Below are 19,791 nucleotides of genomic sequence, written 5' to 3'. Positions count from 1 at the left end.
GGCCGCAACATTTTGGGACAATTGATAGCTCCAGTGAGCAGATCTTACTATTGGACCCCCGAAAACATATCAGTTGCCAGTATGTGATCCAGTTTGCCAGCAAGCATGCAAAACTGAAGTACTAGCTTGAAATAGATTTGGTATTCATTTGTAGTATTTGTAAACCATGTTAGATGCCTTTTAGCTTCTAGTTGCATATTTGTATCCTTGTGCTATGGTATAAAGTCCTTTGAATGGGGAAGAAGACTCATATATCAGTTTTTATCAGAAAAGTACTTCCTGTTTTGCACAATAGTCATCTATTCGTTTCAATCCTCTGGTGGAAAATAATTTGAATGTGATGGCTTTCTGATAAGGGATTGGATCAATTCAGGTGGTTCTTTTTAGAGACACATTGATAAATAAGGCTCACTGTGTAGTGATCCTCCATGGTCAAACACTATGCACCAAGTGCTGCCATGACATTTCCTCCCCTGCTCAGGAATTCTCATTGGGAATCACATTAGGAAATGCAAATTATTGCTTTGAACAGCGCATGGAAAGAAAAATGCTATTTCGAGATTCCGGTGTAGATAGCACGTTTTATTTTAGCAAGTAACTGTCAGACCACATAACAGTGTATCATATAAATACTATCTTTTTACAGCAGAGAAATAGTCATGTGAGGTCTGGATGTGAGTGATAATTTGCACTGTGATTCAATCACAAAATTCGTGTACCAGCTGCATAATTATATCTTGCATGGCTGGTGACTTTAGATCAATGCACATCTTCCTTTGCATTGATACATAGACCCATCTCATTTGTAAAAATCCATTTTGTACTCCAATGACAAGCCTAAACAAGACCATTCCATTCTGTTTTTCCTTGTTGCAAGTCTGTAGTCTATTTTGTATACATACACCACTGATTCCACATCCCAATGCATGTAACCCCATTCTCACCATAAACAGCAGCATATACAGTATACTAATTCTGAGGGGTTGAATAACTAAAGGCAAACAGGATGCTTATTTTGCCAGGTAATTTTCACTAGTGAATGAGGTAAAACTCTGATGACTTCTGTCATGTGCAAAAATATGGGTTTTTATTTTGCTTGGGTATGTTTTGTGAAATGAAATTTCACCATATTCACTAAGTTAAGGGAAAAGTCCTTTTCAAAGTGAGAATTCCCTTGAAAATTAAACAGCCTATTTGCCTTTAGTAAATCAGACCCTGTATCCTCCCTCTTCAGATTAGAACAGGAATATGCAATTAGCAGACCTTCAGCTGTTGCAAAACTACAAGTTCCATCATGCCTCTGCCTCTGGGTGTCAGGCTTGTGGCTGTCAAAGTTTTGCTATGCCTCATGGAACTTGTAGTTCTGCAACAGCTGGAGGTCCGCTAATTGCATATCCCTGGGTTAGAACATACATTCCACATTTCTTCTGTTCAGCTTTGCTTACCTCACCCTGACTTCAATCCCATCACATCCTAATCCTAAATACTTTATTTTTTTACTTCATATTCCACCTCATCGGATGTGTTTCACAAATTTTTTTTCTTTCTCGTTTGACAAATCTCAACTCTTATCTCCTAATTTCTACTTTGCATATTCCACCTCAAAGAATTCTATTTATGGGTAGTATGAAAGAATAAAGCAGATACAATGGGCTGCGTGGGGTTTTACAAGCTCCTCTGACCATTGTAAAACCTTGTTATTACGCACAGAGATTTTTTAATATACACAAATATCTGTGTTATCTTGCTATGGAGAGAAGGGAATGAAGCATTCGCCACACATGTCCTCCATCCACCAGTTGGTCAAGTGGTGAAAAGCCTTACAGCTCTCAGCCCCTGTACACACGGTCGGACATTCTGCCAACCAAATCCGTTGGATTTTGTCCGACGGATTGTGTCCGAAACTGTTGCATACACACGGTCGGACCAAGTTGTCCGAAAATCCGATCGTTCAGAACGTGATGACGTAATTTCGTTACGACGGGACTACGTTCAGGCTAGTAGCCAATAGCTTTGGTGTAGGAATTTGATCTGAGCATGCGTGGCACTTTGTCCGATCGGAATTCTCTACACATGATCGGAGTATGTCCGATCGGACCAGTTTGACGGAAAATATTTCCATCAAGTTGGAAAATTGGGTCCGATGGATATTCCGAAGGAATCAGTCCGATGCAGACCACACACAGTGGGATTATCCGACAACATGGTCCGATAGGACACATTCCCGACGGATTCTCCGACCGTGTGTACAAGGGCTAAGAGCTTCTCAAAGGTGGGAAACAAAATGTAGGTTGAGTATACAGTACCATCCCAGTATACCATCTGATGCTTTTAGTAAGCAATGATTCTAGATCTGGAGAGTTGGTCCATAGCTACTCTTATGCCCCATACACACGGTCAGACATTCCAACCACAAAATCCATCTGATTTTTTTTGACGGATTTTGGCCGAAACTTGTCTTGCATACACAGGGTCGCACAAAGTTGTCGGAAAATCCGATCATTCGGAACGAGGTGACGTACAAATCGTAGGACAAGACTAGGTAGAGGTCAGTAGCCAATAGCTTTCGTCTCCAAATTTTCGGAATTCTCTACACATGATCGGAAAAAGTCAGATCGGATTTTGTTGATGGAAAATTTTAGATTCAGCTCTCAAACCTTTTCCGTCGGAAATTCCTACAGAAAAAGTCCGATAGAGCCCACACACGATCGGATTTTCCGAAAACATAATCCGATCAGACTTTTTCTGTCGGAATTTCCGACCGTGTGTATGAGGCATAAGTGTCCTTAAAGTAAACTCTCAGTGACTGCCCAAATCAGTCACTCACACTCAATTTTGCTATTCGTTTTTATATCGCTTGAAAGCAGGTATGATAGTGCAAAACCAATCCCTGCTGAGTAATCCAACTCACTAGATAAAGTTGGCTACATACAAGCCATAGTTCTGTAGCAAATACTATAATATTACTTAATGAAGGTAAACCTTATAGTATAACTAAAGGCAAAACTTTATTTTTAGTTTTGCAGAGTGTGAAGTAATTAGAACACTTGTCATTTGTTATTGCTGCCTGTACCCCATTAGGAAGATTCACCCTCTTTATTTGTCCTGTTTACAATTATAATTGAAAGTAGAAGAAAATCCCACATTTTGGGTTGTCTTTAGAAAAGTAATATAGGGGAAATCTTCCAATGGATATACTAGTTCTGTTGACCAGTGGGTCCTCAAAGAATTCCCTTAATTTGCAGGGATTTCCTGTCACTTCTTGTTTGGCTATGGGACAGGAAGTGTAAGGAAAATCTCTGCAATGGGAAAATCTAACAGGTGTTATAACCCTCCCTTGCTCTATCCAAAATGAAAAACAAACAAAATAGTTTTGCCTATAGTTATACTTTAAGGTACCCTTAAATATTATTACTCAAACCAGTGAAAATATTGGGTGACGGTGATTATGTGTATGCAAACACCTCTGGCCTAAATGTTTCAGGGGAATTGCTAACACATAACTGAAGCTGAGGATGTCTGAGGACTTGCTGCCTCTATTCTCAAATGATACAACAACAGAACATGTCCAAGCACCATCTGGGTTCTGACTGTGGCTCCATACCCCTATTCAAATCTATTAACTAACTAGGATTATTTGAAAATTAACTAAAGTGATCCCAAGATTGAAGTATAAGCATGACACTTGAGGACAAGCATTTATGCTCTACAGCCAAATACCATACCATACCATACCATATTCCATCAACTTCATATATTCTTCATATCTTTACCTTTCTTTTCAGACTTCTTAATAGTTTTATTCAAACTCATTTTCTCTCATTCCCCTTTTCTCTAATTTTACAGGTGCTGAAAGGATTCCCAGAGTGCCTCCAAGCAGACATATGCCTGCACCTCAACCGCACACTGCTTCAAAACTGCAAAGCCTTCCGTGGTGCCACCAAAGGATGCTTGCGGGCCCTGGCCATGAAGTTCAAGACCACACATGCCCCACCAGGGGACACACTGGTTCACTATGGAGATGTACTGACTACTCTCTATTTCATCTCTCGCGGGTCAATTGAAATTCTCAGGGATGACATTGTGGTGGCTATTTTGGGTAATTAGGTTTTTTCCTCCTTTGCTTATACTTATACTAGGAATGATTGAGAATATATCTTATCAGTGTTAAGGTATTTTCTTTAGTCCCATGTTAATACATATACTCAATATTATCCTTAAATTAGACAGATATATTGATGACATGCCATTTTCCTTTAAACTCTGCCTTATTATAGAAAAACTTACATTTTGTTTTTTTGTTTTTTTAAAGGACATAGTTCACTTCCTTGCAATCATAGCAACACTGTTTGCCCGTGTTTTTGGCTCACTGCTCTCCTAGAAGCATTTGCAGAACTTGAGAGAGCTGCATGTATAAAAAGATTCTGGGTTTGTTTTTTTACTTGCTACAACAGTGGGTTTGATAATTTACACTAAGCGCAAAAACTCCATTCAGTACTCAGTAAAATAAAAAGATTTTAAAAAATCAGTAAGAGAACTGGTGAAATGCCTACCTTCACTTCTGTTGACTACCCTGGTGGCTTGGATGGCGGTATATAACATTTTATTGAATCTTTAATGTAATCTCTCACAGACTAGTAATCAACTAATGTGCTGGCCAAGAGGGACTTTTATAGTTTGGGGATGGCCCTTTCCAGTTCCAACATGACTGCGCAACAGTGCACAAAGCAAGGTCCATAAAGACATGGATGATCGAAATTAGGGTGGAGGAACTACACTGGCCTGCAAAGAGTCCTGACCTCAACCGGATAGAACAACTTTGGGATGAATTAGAGCGAAGACTGTGAGCCAGGCCTTCTCATCCAACATCAGCGCCTGACCACACAAACGCGCTTCTGGAAGAGTGGTCAAACATTCCCATAGACACACTCCTAAACCTTGTGAACAGCCTTCCCAGAAGAGTTGAAGCTGTTATAGCTACAAAGGGTGGGCAAACTCAATATTGAACCCTACGGACTAAGACGTCATTAAAGTTCATTTGCATGTAAAGCAGTGTTTCTCAACTCCAGTCCTCAAGGTGTCCCAACAGGTCATGTTTTCAGGATTTCCATTACTTTGCACAGGTGATTTGATCAGTTTCACTGCCTTAGTAATTACCACAGCCCTTTTATATGAGGGAAATCCTGAAAATCAGACCTGTTGGGGCGCCTTGAGGACTGGAGTTGAGAAACACTGGTGTAAAGGCAGGCGTCCTAATACTTTTGACAATATAGTGTAGCTTCAGAATGCTTTCATGCTGCCAATAGAGGGATGTAGAGCAGTACAGATCAGAGTCATGCAGAATTGATTTTAAGGCCACTGAAAAAAAACAGACCAAATGAGCCCCACACATAATTAATCTCATGTCTCCTTATAGCTGAAGTTCACTTTGACTGGAAATATTTTCATCTTCAGTGCTTTTATCTTGTTTTTTTAGGAAAAAATGATATATTCGGCGAGCCAATCAGCTTATATGCACGTCCTGGAAAGTCCAATGCTGATGTGAGGGCTCTGACTTACTGTGACCTTCACAAGATTCAAAGAGAAGATCTGTTGGAGGTGCTAGACATGTACCCAACCTTCTCAGACAGCTTCTGGAGCAACTTGGAGATTACCTTCAACCTGAGAGATGTGAGGAGGTTGCAAAACAATGTAGAATAGGTTGTATTTTGCTAAAAAATTGACTTAAAGATAGATTTAGATAGATAGAAAGATAGATTTGTTTTGTTTAGTCCACATATAGAATACTCCATCCACACGAAACAGAGTGGATGAAAAAGGTTTCCCTACTGGCTCTTTTATACTGGTAGCTGTCAGAATAACTGAAGTTTGACTGCATCTGATTGGATGCAATTACTGTCATGGCCAACAATTGTCCACCCAGCTCTTTAAACAAAAAGCAAATTAAAAAAATTAACTTTTGCCAAACCGGGTGGTGCCAGAAAGGCCACCCATGGCTCAAATTTCAACTGTTTCCGTTGCAATAGGCCAACGTTTGAGCCATTTATGGCAGTCTTTAGACTATAGAGTGCATTACTTCAGCTAATGTTTAGGAGAGGTGTACAGGGTAGTGTATCAGGGCTCAGTGTTTTAAACAAGTAAGGTTAAATAAATTATAAATACTAATTTTGATATAAAACGCACAAGTTCATGAACTATTTAGAAAAGCCAAGATAGAATAACTGCAAAAGTTTCAACCAGATTATGTAGTTCTAATGCATTTTGTAATTCTTTCCATTATCAGGCAGACAGTATTCCACGCTCCCCTATAAGTGACGAGTACAACTGCAACTATCGTAGGACACGTAGATGCAAACAACCAGGAAGACGTAGAAAGAAACATGGTAAGAGTCAAACATGCAAAAACACTTGGTCGTGTAGCAATATTTGTGTTTGTGTTTTGATGTTGAGTGTTAAATTTGATCAATGCAAACTATTTAGAAATGTTTCATTGACTTTCAGCTCTTCCATGTCTCGCAGATGGTCTTGAGGATCTGAATTCTGATGCTGAACAGTATCATACTTACTCTGAAAGAAGCAACATCCAACGGCCAATGAGCAGGGAACAGTGGGATGATTTGGCCAGCAGCACCACTCCTTGTTCCCAAACCAGTGATGATGAAACCAAACCACTAAACTCAGGTTGCATGGATAGGCTGGCTTCCACAGAAAAGCAGGAGTTCATCCCCGCAGTGGTCAATTTGGTGACAGCCAACATCAGCAATCGAGAGGGGGGCAGGAAGGTGCTGGAGACAGTGGAGACATATTCAGGTGATTGATAACTTTGACTACTTTTTTTATCTTTTTTTTTTCATTCTAGAGCTAGACTGAACAGGAAAAGTTCCCTTGGGATATGAAATATATCCATAGTTGAGGGGGGGGGGGCAAAACCGCTCCCCAGTAAATTAAACTGAGCCAACACATAGACTTTCTATTGTTGAAAGGATCAGTAGAACACTACTACAGTAAAACCTTGGATTGCGAGCATAATTTGTTCCAGAAACGTGCTTGTAATCCAAAGCACTTATCTATCAAAGCAAATTTTCTCATAAGAAATAATGGAAACTCAGATGACTCGTTCCACAACCATTTATTCATAAGTCCTTCAGTTTATAGTCCATATAAAAAAATTATAGCAATGTGATGGGTTGTGTAACCATAAAATGTCCATCCACAAATGGAAGCCTCCACAAGGGGATTAGAGGCATCTCTAAGTGTATCAATATGGTTACATTTAATGAAGGTACAACATTTAGCAACTCACATGGTTGATGATTAAAAGAGGCACATCTAAGTATGCAAGCACCTGGGATAAAGTTGTCCACATAGACCGCCCTCCTCACCACCGGCTCTCACCGCTGTCAGTCTGCAATCATGACCTGGAAGACTACCGTGCAGTAGAGCGATCTAAAAGCTATACTTGAAGCGCTCGTACAGCTCAGCAGTGCGGCCATCGGCGGTAAAGTGCCGATATTTTTAGCGGCGCTTTACTGTCGTTTTAGCGGCGGTCTACGGCCGCTAGCAGCCAAAAACCGCCCGCAAAGCGCCGCTGCAGCATTGATTTCAATGGGTAGGAGTGGTTTAGGAGCGGTGAATACACCGCTCCTTTCAACGCTCCAAAGATGCAGCTAGCAGGATTTTTTTCACCGTCCTGCAAGCGCACCGCTCCAGTGTGAAAGCCCTCCGGCTTTCACACTGGAGTGAAAGGGGTCGGTTTTTTCAGGCGCTATACAGGCACTATTTTTAGCGCTGTAGCGCCTGAAAACCGCCCCAGTGTGAAAGGGGCCTTAGAGGCACCTCTTTTCTCTTTTATACTCAGTTGTGACATGATGCTACTTGTATATCAAGACATCACTCATTTATCAAGTCAAAATGTATAAAAAAAAATATATAAAATTATCAAAATGCAATACATTCCGTTTAACTGCTTTATACAGGGGGCAGGTTGGCTCTCCTGCGTGAATCGCTGTAGCTGTACGTCAGCATGGGCAGGAGTGCATTTGTGCCCGCAGGTCAAGCTAACTCGATGTCCACCGGCGACCCACAGTCGCAGTCAATTTGTATGATACTATTGCTTTTCACTTAGTATATTGCTTACGGATTAGTCATATTATAAGATATTGAGTAGCGCAGCACTGTTTGTTGGCACATAATATTGTTTGTAGGTGGAAGTAAGCAGCTACTTTAGTAATTATAATTCTCACAGTAAATTGCGACAATTGATTATTTTTTCAACAATGTAATAATGTCACTGGTCCCCAAAAAGTGTAATTTGGGTTTAGATTTGTCCGCCGCCATGTCGCATTCCCACTAAAAATCACAGCTCACAGCTATTACCAGTAAAAACAATAAAAACATTTTTTTTTAAATCCATTAATCTATCCATAGTTTAGATGCAATAACTTGCGCAAACCAATCAATATACACCTATTGGGATTTTTTTACAAAAAATATGTAGAAGAACATATATCGGCCTAAACTAATGAATACATTTTTTTTATATACTTTTTTTTTTTGCATATGTATCAGAAAGTAAAAAAAAATTATATATATTTTTTTTTCAAAATTTTCGCTCTTTGTTTGTTTATAGCGCATAAACTAAAAACCGCAGAGGTGATCAAATACCACCAAAAGAAAGCTCTATTTTTGGGAAAAAAGTAAGTCAATTTTATTTGGGTACAACGTCGCACGGCCACGCAATTGTCGGTTAAAGCGACGCAGTGCTGAATCACAAAAAATGGCTTGGTCATTAGGGGGGTAAATCCTTCCGGGATGAAGTGGTTAAATTAAATACCATGTAAACATTTGATGGCCCAGTTAAAATGCAATTAATAACCAGGTCTGAGCTATTATATACTGTATTTTGCATTGCAATATCCAAAGACTTGCAAATACTATGTTCACTGAATTATATTACATCAAATAATAAACGATAACTGTATATATGGAAGAGCTATCCTTATAGGCGCACCGCCTCCTTCCAGAATCCCCTCCAAGTGCTTTACTTCACTGTCTGCATGTCACAATCTGTGCTGTGCAGCCCCTTAAGCACTGCAAAGCCTCTTTTCCAAGAGTTTCCCTGCCGGGCTGTGCTTCTTTAATGCATGTGAATGGATCCTTGTGTGGGAGAAGTAGAACAGGAGTGACTGTGCTGCTCTGGTGGAGAAGGTAACTATAACATTGAAAGGGATGCTAGGCGGAGGAGGCCCTATACAGGGTAATGCTATTAAAAGTACAGTTATCCTTTAAAGAGGCAGTGAAAGTGAAATCCTGATAACCCCTATTTTTCAAAGATTATGAATTATTATTAGAATTTAAATGGTACAGTATCACAAACAAGAAAACACAAAAAGAATACAAAATAAACAAAGTAAGGCCTTGCAGCGCCTGCAATTCTTACTTTTTAGCTTTAAAGTGGTTCTAAAGGCAGACGATTTTTTGACAAACATTCTGCATGCAGTTCCCCCCAGCCCCTTCCTTATACTTACCTGAGCCCGATCTCAATCCATCCCTGTGTACAAGAACAGAGGCTTTCTCTGCTGTCTCTCTCCTCATTGGCTCAGAGACAACAGTAAAATCTATTTGCTCCCGCTGCTGTCAATCACAGCCAATGATAAGTGAGAGTGGGGCAGGGTCAAATGTCTGTGTCAATAGATGCAGAAAGCACGGTTTGGGATTGAGCCTGCATGAGTGACCCACAGCAAGCGGCTTGCTATGGGGCACTCAGAAGGGGGAAGGAGCACCAGCGGGCGGGGGGTGCAAAAATAGGTGCTGCTCTGTACAAAAACATTGTGCAAAAACACAAAGCAGGTAAATATGACATTTTAAAGAAAAAAAGTTAAATTTAGAATCACTAGAATAACTAGAATTAGTAATCCCCCCATCCCTTGTGCACTACTATTCATACAGAAGGGAAGGACCATTGTCCAAAAAGAGACAAATATACAACCTCTACCCATGCCATATCCTAAATGTCTAGTATAGGAAGTTTTTAGCAGAAAACATACCTGTTTGTTTGGTTGAACTTTACTGACACCCACATGAGATGGAGTCATTTATTTCTAAAAAAATATCAAAACTTTATTATACACAATATTTAAAAAATCACGTGCAAGACCAGCGCATGAACACGCATACACTTCCACATTTTTGAATTGTGAAGTATAGATGTTTGAAAAAGAGGTGTTGTGTACAGAAGTATCTAGAATGACTTATGTAGTGATGCGAGAATGTTATGTTTAATGGCGTACTAACGCAATAAGCGTGATTTTTTATATTTTGTTTAATAAAGTTTTAATATGTTTTATAAATAAGTGGCTCTGTCTCAAGTGGGTAACAGTAAAGTCCAACCAAACAGGCAGGTATGCTTCCTGCTAAACATTTCCAAGGGACACAAGCATGCCGTTACATCAGATCCAGCTTTAGAGTAATCACAGTATCCGGAGGTGCGTGGCCCTTGGCATTAAGCCAGCTGCAGAACCGATCCATTTGGTCCTTTTTTGCCATCTACGGTCCCCCTAAATGCATGGTTTATCTGATGCAGCCAAACATCTAGCCATCCTGGCAGTTTCTGGTCCCCTTTTTAGGAGATATAGAAGACGCTGTACACTGCAAATGGACAGCATCCCCTGAGGAAGCCCGATATATGGGAGAAACATGTTGGGAAGTCCATCATTCACTACTGCGCTGTTGAAAGTGTAATCTATTGTACCAGCCATCTGTATATCTCCTTTCCCTATACATTGTCCCACACATGTGGTAGAAGGAGCTCATTCTAGCGTGAGAGGGCCCAGTGAAATGCCATGGACATAAACAATATTTATAAACTAGCTGCATCATTACATGTCAAAGACATATACAAATATACCAAAGGTTCATCATATACAAGGGAGAGAGCATAGTACCCCCTCCCTCTACATACATAGGTGCCACATATATCCATCGGGCACATTATAGGAAAGGAGACACTTTAGTCTATAGCCCACATTTTTAGCAAAGTTTATTTACCAATCTGCACTCCATCGCCAACTGCGCACCCCTTTAATCACATGCTTCTTGGTCTAATGCAGTGGAGTGCTGTGTGGCATGGCTTGAATCTGAGTGGTCAATTGCCAGGCTCAAACACTGTCACATGGGTGGGACATTGGCATCATCCACCCAGATAAGCTCTGACACCTCAAATACTGGAGGCAGTGAAAGGAGGTGAATTGAGGAGTATACCATGCTGCAGGGTGGGCTATCAGGGAGCACTGTCACTTTTCCCTGAATGGGTAGGTGGCATTGTTTCTTTATATGACCTGAAACATATGTATTTAGTAAAGAGAATTGGAGCAAATGATTCACACCTGGTTACAAGATATTGATTACAGGGAAAGCTCGACTAAAACACTTCAAAGTTGTTTTTTGTTTTGATATTGGTGACTAAAAAACATCTGTCTATTTTTACATGGACAAAATCAACATTTTAGGACATGACGTTGGTCAATTAGTCTCTATAGATGTGCAGTGGACAATACTGGTCTCAACTTGAATTAAACACAGTTGAATGCTACATGTCTTATCCAAGAATGTGCTCTGTAGCTTCATTCACAATAGATATTGTCTCTAAAAGGACAAACACAAAGCAAATGCAATATAACTGCAATCCAAATGGAAGAGTGTATACCCTGCCTAGAGCAAAGAATATCTTTCTAACGAGTTTCCATTTGCAGATGTGTTTCTCATTTGTCTTGTGAGCTTTGCACATTCTTTTTTGTTATTATTTTGTTCTTATTCTCTCATTTTCTTTTTTTTTTTCATTTGCCTGAATCGTAAATACTTACAGTCAAAATTTGTATTACTTTCCCAATTTAGCATCTCCTATTGAAGTTCCCAACTTGTTTAATTTCTGGAGTGACCACCGCTCATCTGCGTGCCCAGACACCCTTCAACATATTTCAATGGTGCACAATTCTCTGGAACCCCCACTTAGCCCTGACGATCGGCCCGGAGAGATTGAATCCAGATTGGAACTACTGCAGGCTCAACTAGAAAGGTGTGACAGACCAACTAGGGATAAAGAAAAAAATAACTAAATATATATAAATATATATATATATATATATATATATATAGATATATATATAGATATATATATATATATATATATATATATATATATATATATATATATTCTTCACAAAAGCCGCAGGTCTTACAGTAGACCTCACAAAACGAAAAAACATAGTTGTTTCATGCTTATTTTCCAGTGTGCATCATGTTTCCAGCAACTATTTTTTGCAAACACAAAGGTATGCCATATCTGCGCAGACCACCATTTACAATCAGCAATATATATATATATATATATATATATATATATATATATATATATATATATATATTTAAACTGCATGAAGTGAGGCAGATATAGAAAAATTAAGAAGCATGCAAAGAAGATGAGACAGTAATTAAGTAAGATAAAAAATGAGAAAAAAAATTGACATGCATAATACGTTATGTGATGAGGGGAACTTGTGCTTTAATGTAATGTCCTGTTTACCATTATTATTGAAAGTAAAAGTGAAAAGAAAATCCCAAATTTTGGGTTGTCCCCAAAAAAGTAAGAGGGAAAATTTTCCAATGCGGACACTAGTTCTGGTGACCCTGGGGGGGGGGCAAGGGATACTTAATTTGCAGGAATTTCCTGGTTTGACTATGGGACAGGAGATGGAGACACAGATGGCAAAAAAAAAAAAAAAAAAAAAAAGTTCTGCCCATGGTTCTACTTTAAGTATGAATTTTCAAGTTGACCCCAAATGCACAACCTGGGCCATTAATCAGCTAAGGCTGCATATATAAATAATACTTAAACTTATAGTAGTTTTGGGTGCACAATAATCCTCTCTATATTCTAACCCTAAACCTCCCTGTAACCCCAACAATCATGGAAACCATCCCTGTTATAAATACAACCTCTGTTTGCACTTCCACCTCTCTTGTGCTGGGGGTCCTCCTAGCCATAGACCAACCCCCTCTGCACACAATATATCAGTGCCATTACCTCAAGGCTAGCATCTATTGTTTTCTTTGAAAAGTTTGGCCCATCAGTCACAAGGAATTAATTATCAATTTCAATTTCTCCCACAGGCTGGAGACCAGAATGTCTTCGGACATCAACATTATACTGCAGTTGTTGCAGAGACAGCTGTCCCAGATCCCCCCTGCATATAGCCCCATCTCTCCCAGCTCCCATACATTAGGTCTTTATCACTCAGCATCCAAGAGCCTGGAGCCTGTACACAGAAGCCCATCTCTTCCAGCAGACTCCCCCATCTCTCCTCTCCAGGTAAGGTGCACAGTTTAATTATCTAAAAACAAACAACTTAAAAAAAAGTTCAAAATGTTTTTTGGTATATATGACAACATATGGATCACTGATGTGTTTTTAACAATGGTCAAAAGGAATCTCATGTTTAAAATTGCTGAATCTTCACTTAAGGTATTTACAACACACAGCTCCGGTAACACAGTCATTCAGGCCTGATACTTTATTCATGTCAGTTTCTTTGCTTTTAGCACATTTGCCATAGCCCCCAACTGTCCCTGATTTCGAGGGACTGTCCCTGATTTGGAACAAAATCCCTCTGCCCCTCTTTCCTTCTCATTTGTCCCTCATTTTGGTCTGATCTATATAGTTGTATATAAAATGCACTATTTATCTTTCAAAAAGTGTTTCCCAGTGCGAAACCTTTCATCCAATGTCTAAATGGCTGCATTTGTAAATTTCAAAAGCCAATATAAAGGTGAGATATATTTCATCAAGATGGTAAAGTCCTGATATTGCAAAGCCCACCACCCTTTTTATTGAGCCGTCACTGCAGGTACAAATATACATTATCTGCAACATACATCTGGAGCAAAAGTATGATTTATTTCTGTTTGAAGCTGGGTTCACACTACCGCATGGAGCGGCTCAGAGCAGGGGTCCGGGGCTTCCCTGTTCACCGTTTCGGGTCCGATTTCAATCTGAATTTTTGGCTGAATTAGAACCTGAAACGGACCAGAAGATGCACAGGACTCCTGTGCAATTCGCATCAGAACCGCTGCAGGGATGTGTGAACCGGCTCCATGGAGAGCTGGCCACATTCTCCTGATATGCAAATTGGATCCAGGGAAAACTGCATCCGATTCGCAATAGCATAAACCCAGCCTAAAGGCAGTAGGAACACTACGGTACTTTAAACATGCCTTTACGTGTTGCTTAAGGGAGCCCAAAATCATTTTAAAAAGGCTCTGTACATTTATAGGTTTATCTTTTTGCCAGTTTTATGCATTTGTTCATCATCTGTTTTGTTTCTACAGAGTCCTGGACTGACTGACTACAATGACTTAGAACCTCTTAACCTTAAGTCGAATGATCTGCATCTGAGCATTAGCCCCCAGGAACCTGTTGGCCTGATTCCTGGACCTGGACTTTCTCGGGCCCACGTTGTCCCACCTACAGAACCCCCCACCCAGGCAGTTCTAGGAAGCTTCCGGTTCCCCTCTCTCCCTGAGCATCTGGAGTGTCCTTCTCCTCCAGACTTGGAATTTCATAGACACCTTTCAGACCCAGTTCTTCCTGGAAGTTAGGGATGTGGAGAAAGCTGCAGAAGGAGATTGCCTGTTCTCAAAAGTGGAGAAGGGGAGAAAGATATCTTAGTCTGAGTTCCCTCTCCCATTTATGCATAGGATAGATTTCATGTGGGCATTTTTACCAGAAGCGGAGAAAAGACGAGAATGCACTTCCAAAGAAGGCAGATCAGACCTCAAGGTGATGGCAACTTTTTCTTCTTGCAGAAAGGGTCCCTGCCCCTTCAAGACGTTATACCAACAGATAATATTATGCCCTAGTAAGATTCTCCTCTATGGGAAAGACTTACAAAGTGGCAGTCAACTGGAAAGACTCAACTTCTTTGTCAAAAGCCCAAAAAAGAGGGCAGTGTCAATGCAGTGTTGAAGACAAGACAAAATAAAGCAAATTTCTAGTTCTTCCATCCCACATACAACCTGTGTACACTAAGCATGCACTCTTCGGGCTTTAGGAAAAATAGTATAGGCAATGTCAGGAAACATTTCACAAGGAGGTTCATAAATGATGCAGTCAGTCAGAGCCTCTATCAAAGGAAGGGGAAAAAGTAATTGAAGTACTTGGTATGATGAAACAATGTATAACTCAACCATAGACTTGTAAGACATCTCTTTTTCTAAATAATATACTTTCATATAAAAATAACATTTTAACTCACAACCAACATAATTATGCATACATTTCTAGACTATATCATAATATATGAATTCTAGATGGAATATTTAACATCAACCTAAGCACATATACAGTATAAATACCATTAAAAAAACACTGCATGGTCAGGATAAAACAAAAAGGGCATTTTCTGGATGCAGGGCTGAGCCACTGACAAATAATATCTAATATAAATTTGTTATTCCTGATTAAGGAGTTTACACAAAATCACTGGAGGAGGGGGACAAATATGGTTACCACAGGGAATGCTTAGCCAGTTTAGAACATGGCTGTTACCACACAACAATTATTTGAAATCTTCCTCCTTGCTGAACCTGATTCCTAATTGCTGCTAAACCAAAACTAGAGTAACGATGAAGTAACTGAGATTAAGGTAGCAGGGAGCATGAGATCTGTGTGTATGGAAAATATAAGTTCTTGTCTCCAGCTATGTGAACTGTAATGGATCATCCCAAAGTCTTCCACTGCTGAAATCTGGACCAGAGTTCAAAACAGTGCTGACAATAATTTATTATTACAGGTTAATATTCCAAAATGCATAGCACTAAGGTTCTAAGTAGGAGCGTAATAACAAATTTGTGCTGCAAACGAACTTCTCAAGTCAAAAAGAACTTTTAATACTGCTCACTTTATTTGCCAACATTTGTTAAACTTAATAATTCCATGACTATGATTGTGTTTTAAAATGTTTGGCTTTTCAACTAGAAAGTTACAGTTTTTTAAATGAAAAGGAAAAACTTTTAAGGTGCTCACAGACATGAAAGAACAACATTTGCCCTGGATGTTTAAGGCCAGACAGGAAATGTTAATACATTGGGGAAAATAATTATTTGATTCCCTGCAGATTTGCTGAGTTTGCCCACTTACAAAGAAATTAAGGGTCTATGATTTTTATCATAGGTATATTGTAAATGATAGAGCCAAAAAATACGATACAAATGTTATAAATTGATTTGCAGTTCAGTGAGTAAGATAAGTATTTGATCCCCAAGCAAAACATGACTAAGATACGTTTCGCACAGATATGAATGGTACTCATTGGAAATCATGGGGTACGACTTGTCATGCGACTCCCCAGCTTGGCACAGTGAAGATATTTGTCAGCACACCATGGAACGACACAAATAGCATCCAAACGGGTGATTTATTGCATGATCACAACACAAGGATAGTGCAACGTTTCGGAGCCACGTAGGACCCCTTCATCGGGCATGTGACGAAGGGGTCCTGCACGGCTCTGAAACGTTGCACTATCCTTGTGTTGTGATCATGCAATAAATTACCCATTTGGATGCTATTTGTGTCATTGAACCAGTATCCAGCTGGTTGTTGCTGCAGCACCCAGATCCGAGAGCGCATCCAGGAACGTGTGTGATGGGAATGTGAAGTACTCCCCAGCTTGGCAGTCCCAAGTCATAGGACAAGTCACACAAGTGTGAAAGGGGCCTTAGTACTTGGTGACAAAACCCTTGTTGGCAAGCACAGAGGTAAAAGGTTTCTTGTAGTTGGTTACCAGATTTGCACACATCTCAGGAGGGATTTTGGTCCACTCTTCTTTAGAGAGCTTCTCTAAATCCTTAAAATTTCTTGGTTGTCACTTGGCAACTCAAAGTTTCAGTTCGCTCCATAAATCTTCTATAGGAATAATTCTGTAGACTGGGTAGGCCACCTTAAGACCTTAATGTGCTTGAGCCACTCCTTTGTTGCCTTGGTGGTATGATTTTACAATACATGGTCCTGTCCATTGGCCCCTAATTGCAGCTAAGTTGGCCTGTACCTTTAGCAGAGAAACAACCCCAATGCATACTGTTTCCAACTCTGTGCTTGAATGTAAGGGCAGTGTTCTTAGGCTCATAGTCACCATTTTTCTTCCTTCAAACATGGCAAGTCGAGTTAATGCCAAAGAGCTACATTTTGGTCTCATCTGACCACAGCACTTTCTCCCAATCCTTCTCTGAAATATTTAGATGCTAACCTTGAGATCATTCACAAGCTTCTCCTGTGTAGTTCTGGGCTGATCCCCCAGTTTTTTTATGATAATCCTTACCCCATGAGATGAAATCTTGCATGGAGCCCCAGACTGAGGGCGATTGATGGTTATTTTGTATTTCTTCCACTTGCGAATAATCTCTCCAACAGCTGTCTCCTTCTCACCAAGCTTCTTGCTGATGGTCTTATAGCCCATTCCAGCCTTGTGCGGGTCTACAATCTTGTCCCTGACGTCCTCTGACAGCTCTTTGGTCTTGCCCATGATGGTGAGTTTTAATAGAAGAAAGAGATTCTGTGGACAGGTGTCTTTTATACACATAATGACTGGTCATTAGGAGCACCTTCTTAAATTGAGAGGACTAATTTGTGTACCCCATGAGCACATACTGTAGCCAGTCTGTGGGAGCCACAATTATTGTTGGTTGGTAGGTGATCAAATACTTATTTTACTCACTGAACTGGAACTGAATTTATAACATTTGCACCATGTGTTTTTTTTTCTGCATTTTTGGTTGATATTATGTTTCTATCATTTAAAATACACCTATGATACAAATGATAGACCCTTCATTTCTTTGTAAGTGGGCAAACTTACAAAATCTGCAGGGGATCAAATTATTATTTTCCCCACTGTTTATCTGTAGGCCAGTCTAATACCATAGCAGACATCCTAGTATCACATCTCTATGGGCAAAGTGAATCAGCTAGGTTGGATGTTAACACCCTCCTCCAAAGAATTAACTATGCTTGTGTGCATAATGTCTGTACCGCATTCTTTTGTTGTTCATCCATTGTTTATCCACCACATAGTGTGAGATATGGCAGCTGGAATAGGAATGACTGTAGGCACCCTCTGGCTGCAATAAAGGGATTCAGCTTCAAAGCAGTGTCATTATAGTTGAAGCTATAAAAGGTTGCTCTTTAGGTCAGGGGTCTCCAAACTGTCCAAACAAAGGGCCAGTTTACTGTCATTCAGGCCTTAGGGGGGCTTGACTTTGGACAGTAGAAAATGCTCCAATGTCAGTGAGATTAAACAATGCCCTATCATTGGTTTTAGTAGGGGGAATAGTGCCCCATTGTTAGTGTAATTCTGAGAAATAGTGCCGCATCATTTGTGTCTGTGGAAGGAATAGTTCCCCAAGGGCCAGATACAGGCAAGCAGAGGGCCACATCCGGCCCCTGGGCTACAGTTTGGAGACTGCTATTTTCATATTTCATTACACAATAATTCACATTTACAGAAGCATCTGAGAGAAGATTTGTCACAAACAATTAGTGCAAATGCCAGATGGGTTTTGATAGAGCAACACAGACTAAAGCTGGCCATAGATGGATAGAAGTTTGAATGAAAATTTTTAGAAAAAGTCTTAGGAAAATTCATATGAAAATACTCAGAACATTCTCAGATTTTGTTTGCTTTTAACATTTGATTTTGGAATGAATGGACTTTACCAAATAAAAACCACATACACTGTTAGAAAATTAATTCTTTCAAGAAAAATCTTCCATCCCACTCCTTCAAATTTTTTTTCCTAAGAATTAAAAATTCTACCCATCTATACCTTGGACTGCCCTTATTGTTTGACATGCTTGCTTGTGTCTGACGTAAATGTTACTGAGTGGGCAGCTATTTTGTTATCCCCTCTTTGAAAACCAATAAAAAAGTTGAAATGGAAATTCTATCCATCTATGGCCAGCTTCAGACAATTCTTTTTTTAGAAACTTTAACAAATGAGACTTATTGGTCAAATTCTGTTCTATAACACCACCCCAACACTATTATAGAGAAGGTGGGAATAATAAAGTATATAGCTGATGCTAGACATACCTTAGTTAAAGTGCACTGTGCAGATACCCAAGGCATATAGTTGATGCTGGAGTAAGTTCAAGAGTCAATCTTTCCTATAGTCACCTTGAAGCAATAAAATAAAATACAAGGAAGAAAATGGAATGAGGTACATTTCTCTAACATTTTAGAAACAGCAGGGAAGACCATAAAATATCATTTAGAAATACTTTGTTACATAAAGGGGGTTGATTTACTAAGACTGGAAAGTGCAAAATCTGGTGTAGCTGTGCATAGAAACCGATCAACTTTTAATTTTTTTGATAACGCTTAATTGAACAAGCTGAAGTTAGAAGCTGTTTGGCTACCATGCAGAGCTGCACCAGATTTTGCACTCTCCAGTTTTAGTAAATCGACCCCAATGAGTTCAAGCGATATTATTGGGCCTCATCTGCTTGGTCCCAAACGGGACTTCATACAGTGTACAGTTATCACATGGTTTATATAGCAGTAATGTGTTGCTTCAGCTGTTGATAAATTGCCTTTACCAACGTGAAAGTTAATGGGTCATAGTGGGATATGTAGCTTCTCAGCAGTATTAGACAAATAGGTTGCCCAAAACTGAACTGCAATATACACATATGTTTAGATGCCAGTTCTGCTACTACTTTACTCCAGTCTAGTTACCTGA

The 19,791-nt window shown here is 39.7% G+C and overlaps 2 protein-coding genes across 3 annotated transcripts in view; one reads left to right on the top strand and one right to left on the bottom strand.

The window, feature by feature from the left end:
* KCNH6 (potassium voltage-gated channel subfamily H member 6) overlaps positions 1–16,483 on the top strand; it is a 329,313-nt gene extending 312,830 nt beyond the window's left edge. Inside the window, exons 8-14 of one of the 2 annotated variants that reach the window (XM_077460119.1) lie at positions 3,847–4,099; positions 5,477–5,670; positions 6,284–6,383; positions 6,520–6,810; positions 11,893–12,073; positions 13,168–13,366; positions 14,383–16,483. In XM_077460119.1, the coding sequence (XP_077316245.1) occupies positions 3,847–4,099; positions 5,477–5,670; positions 6,284–6,383; positions 6,520–6,810; positions 11,893–12,073; positions 13,168–13,366; positions 14,383–14,652 (1,488 nt within the window). In that variant the 3' untranslated portion in view covers positions 14,653–16,483. Of the gene's footprint in view, positions 1–3,846; positions 4,100–5,476; positions 5,671–6,283; positions 6,384–6,501; positions 6,811–11,892; positions 12,074–13,167; positions 13,367–14,382 lie in introns of both variants that reach the window. The other variant, XM_077460118.1, reaches the window with a different exon arrangement.
* LOC143935924 (uncharacterized) overlaps positions 1–19,791 on the bottom strand; it is a 79,271-nt gene that overhangs the window by 46,493 nt on the left and 12,987 nt on the right. Inside the window, exon 2 of the mRNA XM_077460121.1 lies at positions 19,143–19,226. The gene's annotated coding sequence lies outside the window, so the exon portion shown is untranslated. The remainder of the gene's footprint in view (positions 1–19,142; positions 19,227–19,791) is intronic.

This window comes from Lithobates pipiens, unplaced genomic scaffold (assembly GCF_037356315.1).
Source record: "Lithobates pipiens isolate NorthernLeopardFrog02 unplaced genomic scaffold, aLitPip1_a1.2 Scaffold_28, whole genome shotgun sequence".
NCBI lineage: Eukaryota > Metazoa > Chordata > Amphibia > Anura > Ranidae > Lithobates > Lithobates pipiens.
Note: the sequence above shows the minus strand (reverse complement) of the source record. Positions and strands in the feature narration are given on the sequence as shown.